General features: G+C 49.2%; 1 protein-coding gene across 1 annotated transcript; it reads left to right on the top strand.

Annotated features, from left to right (window-relative positions):
• Positions 1-9,226: 9,226 nt before the first annotated feature.
• Positions 9,227-9,823, top strand: LOC147957103 (uncharacterized). The gene has a single exon (XM_087531581.1). The coding sequence runs from the start codon at positions 9,227-9,229 to the stop codon at positions 9,821-9,823; it is 597 nt and encodes a 198-aa protein (XP_087387707.1).
• The last annotated feature ends 3,459 nt before the right edge of the window (positions 9,824-13,282 follow it).

The following is a 13,282-nucleotide window of genomic DNA, read 5'->3' as shown; positions in this document are numbered from 1 at the left end:
TATTTAAGGACTCCCACTTAGATAGACATCCCTCTGGTCATCTAAATGATCACATGATCCATATCAACTAAACCATGTCCGGTCATCACGTGAGATGCAGTAGTTTTCAATGGTGAACATCTCTATGTTAATCATATCTACTATATGATTCATGTTCTACCCTTCGGTCTCAGTGTTCCGAGGCCATATCTGCATATGTTAGGCTCGTAAAGTTTAAGCTGAGTATTCTGCACGTGCAAAACTGGCTTGGCCCCTCTGTATGTGAACGTAGAGCTTATCACACCCGATCATCACGTGGTGTCTCGGCATGACGACCTGTAGCAATGGTGCATACTCAGGGAGAACCACTTATACCTTGAAATTTAGTGAGGGATCATATTATAGTGTTACCGTCATACTAAGAAAAATAAGATGCATAAAAGATAAACGTCATATACAATCAAAATATGTAACACGATATGGCAATCATCATCTTGTGCCTTTGATCTCCATCTCAAAAGCACCGTCATGGTCTCCATCGTCACCGGCTTGACACCTTGATCTCCATCGTAGCGTCGTTGTCGTCTTGCCAACTATTGCTTCTACGACTGTCGCTACCTCTTAGTGATAAAGTAAAGCAATTACATGGCGATTGCATCTCATACAATAAAGCGACAACCATAAGGCTCCTGCCAGTTGCCGATAACTTTTACAAAACATGATCATCTCATACAACAATTTATATCTCATCACGTCTTGACCATATCACATCATAGCATGCCCTCCAAAAACAAGTTAGACGTCCTCTACTTTGTTGTTGCAAATTTTACGTGGCTGCTACGGGCTTCTAGCAAGAACCGTTCTTACCTACGTATCAAAACCACAACGATTTTTCATCAAGTGTGCTGTTTTAACCTTCAATAAGGACCAGCCGTAGTCAAACTCGATTCAACAAAAGTTGGAGAAACAGACACCTGTCAGCCACCTGTGTGTGAAGCACATCGGTAGAACTAGTCTCATGAACGCAGTCATGTAATGTCGGTCCGGGCCGCTTCATCCAACAATACCGCCGAATCAAAGTAAGACGTTGGTGGTAAGCAGTATGACTATTATCGCCCACAACTCTTTGTGTTCTACTCGTGCATATCATCTACGCATAGACCTGGCTCGGATGCCACTGTTGAGGAATGTAGCAATTCAACAAAATTCCTACGATCACGCAAGATCCATCTAGGAGATGCATAGCAACGAGAGGGGAGAGTGTGTCCACGTACCCTCATAGACCGAAACCGGAAGTGTTTGTTAACGTGGTTGATGTAGTCGAATGTCTTCACGATCCAACCGATCCAAGTACCAAAGCTACGGGACCTCCGTGTTCAGCGCACATTCAGCTCGATGACGTCCCTCGAGCTCTTGATCCAGTAGAGGGTCGAGGGAGAGTTCTGTCAGCACGACAGCGTGGCGACGGTGTTGGTGATGTGATCCGCGCAGGGCTTCACCTAAGCACTACGACGCTATGATCAGAGGACTAAACTGTGGAGGGGGCCACCGCACACGGCTAAGAGAACTATTGGTGTGCCTTTAGGGTGTCCCCTGCCCACGTATATGAAGGAGTGGGGAGAGAGGCCAGCGGCTAGGAGGGGCGCGCCATGGTGGGAGTCCTATTTGGACTCCTAGTCCAAGTAGGATTCGCCTCCCTTCCTTTTCCTTTCTTCTACCGGAGGGAATAGGAAGGAGAGGGAGAGGGAAAGGGAAGGGGGCGCCGCGCCCTCCTCCTTGTCCTATTCGGACTCCCAAGGAGGGGGGGAACGCGGCCACCTCCAATGGGCTTCCCTTACTCTCCCTTAGGCCCATGTTGGCCCAACACTTCCCCGGGGGGTCCGGTAACCCCTCGGTACTCCGGTAAAATACCTGAATCACTCGGAACCATTCCGATGTTTGAATATAACCTTTCAATATATGAATCTTTACCTCTCGGCCATTTCGAGACTCCTCGTCATGTACGTGATCTCATCCGGGACTCCGAACAAACTTCCGTCACCAAAACACATAACTCATAATGCAAATCGTCATCGAACGTTAAGCGTGCGGACCCTACGGGTTCGAGAACTATGTAGACATGACCGAGAACTATGAAGATCTTTATCGGTCAAACTGCATAACAACATACGTCATTCCCTTTGTCATCGGTATGTTACTTGCCTGAGACTCGATCGTCGGTATCATCATACCTAGTTCAATCTCGTTACTGGAAGGTCTCTTTACTCGTTCCATAATGAATCATCCCGTAACTAACTCATTAGTCACATTGCTTGCAAGGCTTATAGTGATGTGCATTACCGAGAGGGCCCAGAGATACCTCTCCGATACACGGTGTGACAAATCCTAATCTTGATCTATGCCAACCCAACAAACACCTTCAGAGACACCTGTAGAGCATCTTTATAATCACCCAGTTACGTTGTCACGTTTGATAGCACACAAGGTGTTTCTCCGGTATTCGGGAGTTGCATAATCACATAGTTACAGAAACATGTATAACTTATGAAGAAAGCAATAGCAATAAAACTAAATGATCATTATGTTAAGCTAAACGGATGGGTCTTGTCCATCACATCATTCTCTAATGATGTGATCCCGTTGATCAAATGACAACACATGTCTATGGTCAGGAAACTTAAGCATCTTTGATAAACGAGCTAGTCAAGTTGAGGCATATTAGGGACACTTTATTTGTCTATGTATTCACACATGTACTAAGTTTCCGGTTAATACAATTCCAGCATGAATAATAAACATTTATCATGATATAAGGAAATATAAATAACAACTTTATTATTTCCTCTAGGCATATTTACTTCATAGGGTGTGCGTGTGTGCGTTCATAGGGGTGAGTGTATGCGCGTGTATATGAGCACTTGTATCTGTACTGATGTTTAAAAAAAAATTGTTCACAGCAAGGTGATGCATCCTTGAACAAGTTGTAATGGGCAGACTTGGACTGGCTCTTTCATCTCGCCTTCTTCTCATATTTCCAATGCATCTTATTCCTTGATGCTTTTTTTTCATCTTTTTCGTATGTTTAGGACTAGATCTTCTTTTCCCGTCATTTTCTACAAAATGTGCATGTGAGGAGAAGTGTTGTATAACTAGTGATGCTACTGCTTCGGGAGATGGAGTGGCATATATATCATAAACGGCGTAGTGTTCATGCTTGGAAGTTGTTGGGTCATCACCAGTTTCGGTTGAATTTGATATTTTTGCGCATGTCTACCATAAGAGTTCGACAACAACCAAGCTTATAACAAGTGAATATCAAGTTCCTACATATTGCTGCTCGATTTTCCAGTGGTATGCCTACCATGTTTCCGTCCTACAATTATGGTATAGAACAATAGCGACCCCTGAACTATTTAAACTTTCGACAACAAGCCGCATACAAAAAAGGTGGAAATGCGTCAACTTAGGGCATCTCCAATGCAGACCCGCTAAACAGACATCGCATCTGTCTGAAGACTAAATTTCTGGAAGATCGAAGCTCCCCCCATCTCCTAACACCAAGTTGGCAGCTGGAGACGAGGGGGCCAAAAATCCCTACCGCAACTTGTCATGAATCTAGTGGCGGCACCAACTAACCAATCTTCAATTTCATGGGCCGGAAGTTGTCGTGGCTATACGACCCTTGCAGTGAGCGCGACCGTGCATACGTGTTAAGCAACGCCCTATGGGCCCGGTGCAGGGAATAAAGGTAGTTTTTCCTTCTTCTTCTTTTTTATTACTTATATATACATTTACAGATTGGAAAAATATTATATTTCAATTTTGGGAAACTTTCATCGTGCATTCAAGAAAATGTTCATCTTGTGTTAAAAAAAGTTCGCTCAACTTTTTAAAATGTTGATCGAACTTGAAAAAATATACGTGACATTCAAAAAATGTTCGTAAACTTCCAAAAGTTGTTCATGCCATTTTAATAGAAGTTATAAAAATCTAGAAATATATTCTCATAATTCAAAACAAATATTTCATACCATTCAAAAGTAGTGTACGTGGCATTTCAAATACACGTTCACATATTCCCAAAATATGTAGGTGACATTTTAAAAAATGGTTATAGAATGTAATCAATGTTCACGTAGACATTCAAAAAACATAGACGTGTCATTTTAAAGAAATATTCACTTGTTTTGTTCGTGATATTTGAAATAAATAATTACACCATGTAAAATAAATGCTCAGGTCGTTCAAAAAAATGTTTATTTCCATTAATAAAAACATTTAAAGTGTATCAAAAAAGGTGCAAAATATGTATTTGAAAAACAAGTGCATTGTACATTTGAAAAATACTAAACATGTATCAAAAAATATTGCATGTGGACTCTAAACATGTACAATGCGTACTGAAAAAATTATACATATATCGAAAAAAAATACTAAATAGAACGGATGAAAAAGTAGAAAAAAAAGGAAGAAAACCGATAAAGAAAAGCAAAAGAACTAGAGAATTCAAAGAAAATGGGTGAGGAAACCCAGGAAAGCAAAATAATAAACAAAATTAGTGAAAACCGGAGAAAAAAGAAAAGAAAACCAAAGAAAAAGAAAAACCCCGAAGATAACCAATATGGACTACATACAGAGCAAAATGAGTGAATCTATACTCTAAAATATGACCATATACATCCGTATGTAGTTCATATTGAAATCTCTAAAAAGACTTGTATTTAGGAACAAAGAGAGTATAAATCATTTGTGCCACTGACACAGCAATAACTTAGCTTGACTGTATGTTCGACTAGTTTGGGCTGAGCCTACATGAAAGGGTTCATTCAAGACATGCTCCTTATACGGCCTTCTACCGTACTGGGCTGGCCCATTAATGGTTACCTTTTACCGTCTATGTTTTTTTCTCGTCTATGATGTTCGCCACTGTCAAGTCGTGAAGATCATCTTGTGCAACAACAAAAAGTCGTGTATATATTTAAGGTGTGGTGTGAAAGATCAATTGATGCATGTGCACAGACCATACGCCATAGCCTTTCGAATAGAAGTATTTATATGATCAATGGACTATTGACCTAAAAAGTAGGACTAAGTGAGCAACATAAGTGAGAAACATATATGCCCAAGCTCGATTGACCTGTTGTGTGGTGCCTGCGTGCAAGTGACGCGATCGGCAACTACTCCATTTTACAACTAACTAATGAGCTGCATGATGGGTCAAACAAACCAATGTATACTCCACATGTCTCTATTAATTTTTTTGTGCGTGTGAAAAGGTGTTCCATCCAATGGCTTTGGCAGATGCAACCATCGATCGATCGACGACCAGGCCAAAGTTGATCAACCAAAGCTAGCGACTAAGCGTGTGTCGGTGCCGCTCACTGAGATCACCATACGAAATGATCAGTCATAGGGTATGTCGTGTCTAATTAACATTGCCGTCTACAAATATATGTACTTAGCAAAAAAAGGTATACAATCTTTACACGGTATGCCTATGTACCATACGACAGACGGCATATAACATGGCATATACACACAGCTACATTTCAAACGGAAGGAAGACCAGATAAATCAGGAGCGGGCAGGGTGGTCTATGGACCTCCTTGAAATTTCCTATTCCTTTATATATCTGCAACAAACTTGTGATCGCGCGCGAACCTCTACTTCATGCTACGTAATGCATTGTCTTCTTGCAATAGTGGTTACTGGTTACAACCAAGGATAACGGCATCTGCGACAATATCATCGCCAAACTTCAGGGCGTGTTGCATCGGCCAGTCCCTTTGGCTCTTTTCTTCTAGTTGGGTCTTTTTATGCTGTGAGCCCAATAGACTATTGTTCATCATAAAAAAAAACAGACTATTGTTGTTTCTTTGGGTACTTTGTACTATTTTTTATTGGTTGGTGCTTCGCCTATAAAACGGGCCTATGGCCTTTGTTTTCTGTGTTCCGTGTTGACGTATAATGTGCTGCCTAGTCTTTTTCATCAGATCGGTCTTTTGATTGCATTGGCTAGAGCATGCACTTCTACATGGTATCGGAGCCAAGAGGTTTTGAAAGCATCTCCAGCCGTTCGGCCCCCCAGGGCGCTAAAAAAGGGTGGTCTGGGGGCGAACCGGCGCTAGTTTGGCCCCTAGGGGCGAACTAGCTCCCAATCACGCCCCCAGGCGCCGCCCCCAGAACGCGAAAAATTCGAACTTGGTCCTTCCCGCTCACAAAAGACGCCACAAGTCAGGCGATCGCAAGCAACAGTTCGGCGTACAAAAAATAGAGCGACAGAAGTTCTCATGCGCAACGCATCACTCGGCGGGCTCTGCCTCAGGCGTCGGCGGAGTTGGCGTGCGCGGGCTTGGCGGTGTCGGAGCAGCCTCTGCGCTGGGCGGTGTCGGCGCGACTTCGTTGGTGCTGGGCGTCGTCACGCGGGCTTGGCGGCGGCGGCGGCGTGTGCATCGGCGTCGGCGTCGGCGTCGGCGGCCTTGTCGAGGGAAGCTGGTTTAGGATGAGGCCGCGCTCCGCCAAGTACCACGCCTTGACCGCCTCGTCGGTGCTCTGGAGCATGTCCGCCCCGCCCAGCAGGAAAGCCAGGTCGGTGTTTCTCTTTCTTCGCGGCGACGTTCGTCCGGAGCATGTCGAGCTTGACGGCGCTGCTCGACATCAACGCCGACCACCGCGCCTCGGTCTTCTCTTCACGAAGGACGGCCCGGGCCTGCGTGTTGGCGAGGCAGTGCTCGATGGACTCCTGCACTCGAGCGGTGGCCGCGTCAGCGTATTTCCCCTTCTTGGCAACTTTGTTGTCGTCCGGCCGCCCTTCCGATGCGCCAGGAGTTGGCGCGTCTGGCTTGTAGGTCTCTTTAGCCTTGTCGAGGGTGCGCCGGACTTCCGCCCACTTCTCGCACTTGTCAATGCGCTTGTAGACGTGGAGGTACTTGAATTCGGCGTCGCTGTTGCTCTGCCGGTACAGGGCGAACATGCGCAGCAACTGCGCAGAGGAACAAACAGTTGGCGCGCCTACACGGCGAAGAGAGGCGGGAGGCCGCGTGGCATACCTGATCCTCGACGTTGGTGCCACTCTCCGAGCGAGCGGCGACCTCCTCGACGACCCCATGCCATTTGTTGCACGCCCCCTGGATACGCCCCCAATGATTCGCCATCGCCTTGGAGCCGCGCTGCATGTAGACGCCTTTGAAGTAGGGGTCGACGAGCTTGCGCTCGTCGAACTCGGCCTTGATGCGGTCCCAGTACGTGTCGATGCTCTGGTTCGTGCCGGTCGTCGGGTTGAGGCAGACGACTTTCCATCCTTCGGCGAGGCATTCGTCCTCCTTGGACGCCCACTTGATGCACGGCTCGCCTGTCCTGGCCGCCCGCTTCTTCTTCTTCTTGCGCCCCTTCGCCATCGCAAGTGTCGGCTCCTCCTCCTCCTCCTGCTCCTCCTGCTCGTCCTCGCCGTAGACGTAGCCGAGCTCGCCGTCCATGCCATCGCTGAGATCCACCACCTTGTCCTAGGTGATGAACCCGGGAGACGCGGCGGCTGTGGCCGAACCTGCCGCGATGATGTCGTCCATGTCGGCCTCGGTCTCGTCGGTGTCGCCGAGGTGCGAGAAGGGCAGCGGGCCACGGCGTAGCGGGGGCGTCGGGGAGGAAGCGTAGGCGGGCGGCGAGTAGTTGTATGGAGGGTACTGCACGCCGGCGAAGGCGGGAGAGGGCGTGCGCTGGGCCGGGTATCCATGGGGGAAGGTGACGTTTGGGTTGAACCCACCGTGCGCGTCCCCGTCGACGTAGCCCGGTGAGGGCGATCCCCATGGCTGCGGAGAGCCGACGCCTTGCTGGCCCCAGGGCGCGTACTGGGCGTGGCTTCCGGGTGGATTCATCATCCCCGCGCGAGTCGCCTCGGCCTCGGTTTGGTCCGCCGAGGCAGCCGCAGCCGCGCGCGCCGCGTTGTCGCGGGCCTTCTTGACGATGGCCCTATTCCGCCGGTCGGCGGTGACAGCCTCCCGCCGCTGAACTTCCGCCCTCCACTCGGCGTTTGACATGCCCGGTGGCTTGATCGGCGGCGCCCTCGGCTTCCTCTGCTTCGGCTGGCAACGGAGGCGGTCGCGGTTGCCGCCGCGCGGGGGGCGACGTACTTCTTCAGTGGCATGGCGGCCGGCTGGGAGGGAAGCGAGCAGGAGGGAGATTGGCGGGAGGAAGGAAGAGTACGGGAGGGAAGTGGGGAAAACGCGGGAAGAAACGGCGGGAAGAGGTGCTCGCCTCGCCGACAGGGCGGACCCACGCGCCCTTTTCGCTTGTGCCGGCACCCCCAAGGAATCCGGGTTCGACCTGGGTCCGCCGGCACCGGTTCGGCCCGAGTCGGCGAAAAACGGGCTTTTGAGGACGCGACTGGGCCGTTTTTTCGGCGCCGACGCAGCAAAAACGCCTGAGGAGGGCCTGTTGGGGCACGGCTGGAGATGCTCTGAGTTCAAGACCCGCCTGGTTCAATTAAATCCGGCTAGTTCAATTAAATTGCAACCCACTTTCGGTCCACGTTTAGATCTGAAGGAGCCATACGTGAGGGGGAGTGTTGACATATAATGTGATGCCTAGTCTCTTTCATCAGATTGATTTTTTGGTTGCATTGGCTAAAGCATGCACTTCTACATTCCGTGATAACTATTCATTGGGTTTGAACAAATGGATATTTTTCATGAAGGGATATATTCGTTTTCCTTAATTTGAAACATAACGAGAGCCTACTATGAGCCTACTAAGTCGTCACGTGTATGTTTCCTGTATGGCCGGCCGGCTCTAGTGGATAATGAGCTAGCTGCATCCTCCCTGCAGACACGGAAATATTGTCTCTTAAAATGTTGTGTTGCCGTCCCATCTAACACGATATGCATCATGTAGTATGCGACTGCGGCGTGATTGAGACGCGCGCTTAGATTACTAAACATTAGAGCATCTTCAACCGCCGCGGTAAAAAGCGCGGGCGTGGTAAACCGAATTTTTTGGGCGCGCGGGACGTTTCGGCGCGCTCCAGTGGTGGCGGGAAAATCACGCGCGCGGGAACGATTTGCGTGCGCGTGGAAAAAAGCGGCAGGTCGCGCGTTTATTTTGGCACACCGCTTCCGGCGCGCCTATTAAATGCGGCGCGCGCCACACGCCTATTGCACACGTTTCTTTTTCTCTTCCGTTGCCACATGCCCCTCCACCGTTTCCTCGGTTGCTTCCGCTGCCACCCGCGCCACCGCTCCAACGCCCCGCCACCATGCCGCCGTGCCGCCGAGAAGTGTCGGGCTATCGCGGCGTCCGTCAGCGCCCCAACGACGGGTTCTACTCGAAGATACGGTCCGGCCAACTCCGGCTCGGCCTCGGCACCTTCAAGACGGCGCACGAGGCCGCCCGCGCGTACGACGCGGCGGCGTTGCGCCTAGGCAGGCCGCGCCAGCAGATGAACTTCCACGATGTCCACACGCTGCAGCAGGCGCTGGACGTCGCCCCGCCGCCTCGTCTTCGCACGGCACAAGACCGTGCGGAGCACGCTGAGCGGCAGAACCGCCTCCTCGTCGCCCATGAGGACGAGCTGGTCATGGCGGAGTGGCGCCAACAACACCCAGAGGACGTCTCCTACGAGCAAGGCTACTGGGCAAGGTGCCGCGAGGAGGAGACGCAAAGGCGCCGCACTGAGCGGTTGGACAGGCGTCGGCGGAAGGCCCTGGCGCTATCCCAGTGCGATGTAGTTGAAAATGGTGGTGAGACGATCTTTACATCTGATGATGATCGTTGGGAAGACATGTGGCTCGATACCTCGGATCAGACCAGCGAGGATGGCGACGATGACGATGACAATGACGACTGGGAGTAGACTGTAGCTGCACTAGTAGTTTTTATCTATGTCTTTGCACTATCTAAATAATTTTTATCTATCTATGCTATGGAACTATGTAAAATATCTATGTATCGTTTTTTTCTATCTATGAATTTTATTAAAAAAATGTACGCACTGTTTAGCACGCGCTGCATTTTAGCACGGTCGCTGGAGCTACGCGCGTGCGCTCAATTTTGACGCGCCTGCTGGAGCCACCGCTGCCGTCCGCGCCAAACCAGGCGAACGGCGCACGGAAAATGCCTTTTTTGCGCGCGGCGCGTTGCGCGACTGTTGGAGATGCTCTTAAGTACTTAAATTACATTGATTGTGGTGTGTTTACCAACCAGCCTGCCTGCATGTGTCACGCAATTGACAAGTGAAGTACAACGCAATTTACTTAATTAACCACTATTAGTATATAAGCAGGCTGTGACAACCCATGGATGACCATGGGGAGAGTTTACCAAAGCTAATAATTAAGCGTTTATGGCCGCCGCAACTACTGCCGCTGAGATTGTGAATGGATCGATCATCAAAAGGCAGTGTACACTGTACTATGAAACAGGAAGATGGTGCACATGCCAATTGGCAATCAAGTGCAACCCTGTATATACAACACGGCTGACCCTGTGTGTGTAGATGTTCAGACGGAAACATTGCCGTACCATAGTATGCCAGCAGATACACATGCTAGTACTAGCTAGCGAGAATTGGACGTTTAATCTTTAAATAACACCTAACATATACAAGCGATCCCCTATCCTATTATCCTTAAATGCTTCCCTAAATCATAACCGTTTTGCTAAGTCTCAATCGACTAAGACTTCGTTAAGTCTCAATTGATACTACATCTGTGAGATCTTACATTAAGATCCGTGAAAACTTTTTTTTTCAGTTTTTCTTTTTTCCACTTCGATGTTACGTCATTTGATTGAGACTTCGTTAAATCTCAGTTGACCGAGATCTAGCTACACCCAAATCATAACTCCTCAATCTTCGAAGAGTTAGATAGTGGCTGGACATAACCAAATCCCTATACTTAATTTTCTACAACGATAGCAGGTTTGAAGAGGTAACCGATTTTAAAGGATCAGCTAGAGTTTCCCTTAGGTTCCTTTGAAAGAAGGAGACACATTACGACTGCACTTCACTCATCTGACCTGCCGAGCGGGTCGCACAGATGCAGGCCGGCTCTAGTCGATCGACCAACTAGCTGCTTCTCCTCCGTTGCAGGCACGGCATTATTAAACGATGGAGTGTCATCCAGGTGGAACTAGCTATCTCACGACCAACTCGGTCGTACGTACGTATGTACCGGATTGTCATACATGGTCAACCTCTTCCCAGCCTCTCCGTGTCGATGTTAACCAAAGCCAATAATTAAGCGTGTGTGGCCCCTGCAGCTAGGAGCGCCGCTGAGATCATCATGCGAACTAATCAATCAAAATGCCGTGTCTAATTACTACTCTACATAACTTTGTGTCGGTCTCTACAAATAAACAATACCCGACAAAAAAATATTAACATGGTGCAATCACAGGGTCTCTCTCTGCCAAATGGTTGTAGATTAATTTCATCAGACACAGCTAACAATGTAATGGAGTGTGTGCATGTTCCGACCGCGACATTGCTGTACCGTGTTAAGCTAGGATTGTCATGCCAGCAGATACACATGGTAAGAGCATCTCCAGCCGTTCGGCCCCCCAGGACGCCGAAAAAGAGCCGTCTAGGATCGAACCGCCTAGAGCCGTTCTTAGTCTACGCCCCAGGTCGCCGTCAAAATCGCGCGAATTCGGCGATATTCCATACAAATTTGTAGAAACTCGACGATTTGGCACAAATTCGATGATATTTCATTAAAATTTGAACAAAAATAGATAAACATGCAAACTACGCCTACAACTACGCCAAACTACGCCTATCCCTGCTACGCCAAACTAAGTCTGTAGAAACGGGTGTAGTCGGTGCCGTCGTTGTCGCGCGCCGCGCCGGAGCCGCCGTCGTCTCTACTGCACCCCTGGCCAGGGTCGCCGATGCACGGTGGGGCGTTGGACGGCCCGGCCTCGCCCTCCTCTGTTGGGGAACGTATTAATTTCAAAAAAATTCCTACGCACACGCAAGATCATGGTGACTACACCATGACCAAATTTTAGGGGCAATTAACTGCTGGGAATGATCCAATATTGGAGGCAATTAACTGCCGGGAATGCTCTATTTGCCGGGCAAGACTATGTGTGTCAAGTTAACTGCCGAGAACGGTAGTTATAGACAGGCAGAATAACTGCCGGCCTCTTTGAGGTCAGCCCAATTGCCGCGAACTCTAGTTGAGGGCAAATGGACTGCTGGTAACCAAGTTGGCGGGGACGGCCCAAGAAAACGCGCGAAGTCGCGGGAGAGCGAAAAATTAGAAGGCACTGGAAGCCCACCCGGCCTTATCTTTTCCCTTATCCACATATCTCCTCCGCCACTCTTCCTCCCTCCTCGTAAGCCGCCACACTGCATCTCGCCTTCGAGGCCGCCAACCCTAGCGCCGCCGCTGACTCGCCCGCGTCAAGCGTCCTTGCCGCCCCGCCCAACCTATCGCCGCCGGCGGCTCACCCGCATCCTTGCCGCCCCGCTTCCATCCCCTCCATCACCCCGCCATCGCCCTCTCCATGCACTCCTCTACCCAGCACCGCCGTCCCCAAATCTTGTACTCGTAGAGCCGGACGCCACCGAATCTCGTACTCGCGCCGCTGCACCCACACCTCCGAGACACGCCACCGCCCATCCCCATCCACACTGCACCGGCATCCCTCACCCTGAGCCACCGCCGCCCATCCCCATCTCCTTCCACGCCGCACCAGCATCCCCAGTCCAGCGCCGCCGCCCCATTCCCCAATCCCTATCCCCGCCCCTGCTTCGCCTCACAGTGCAGCACAGGGTGACAGCTCCTTTGTTCGTTCGTGCTACCACCTGGTGCAACTGCCACTGATGTTCGTCTGTTGCTGCTGCTCCTCTGTTCTGCCCTCTGCCATGGCTTCAACTTGTGTTCGTCAACTGAAGCAGCAGCAACATCAACAGCTAGCCTCAGTCGCACATAGAGGCTACAACTGAGCTCTTTTCTCTGTTTACGGTCGGTCCTTACAGGTATGCATTTAAATCCATGTTTTGTAAGATCATTCTCTATTGCGCTCTATCAAATTATCTAACAAATTGTCACATTAGCCTTCAGATATACTACTAGCAGCCTGGCATTGATATGCTCCAAATAACAGGTTTCTGACTAACTAGTAAGAGAAGATCTAAACCATCTGATCTATTTATGCAACAACAATATGCAAAGAGAATTTGCAGCAGATCACTCTTGCACATATAGAAAAGAATAAGCAACTGTTGGCAACAGAAATATACAACTCACAAAACCTATATTATGATCTCATAAATACTTAGTTATGTGAATTCCACAACAAGGAG

Source organism: Triticum urartu, chromosome 7A, assembly GCF_056163025.1.
Source record: "Triticum urartu cultivar PI428250 chromosome 7A, HENAU_Tu73, whole genome shotgun sequence".
Taxonomy (NCBI): domain Eukaryota; kingdom Viridiplantae; phylum Streptophyta; class Magnoliopsida; order Poales; family Poaceae; genus Triticum; species Triticum urartu.
The sequence above is the reverse complement of the archived record's forward strand: the minus strand, read 5'-3'. Positions and strand labels throughout refer to the sequence as shown.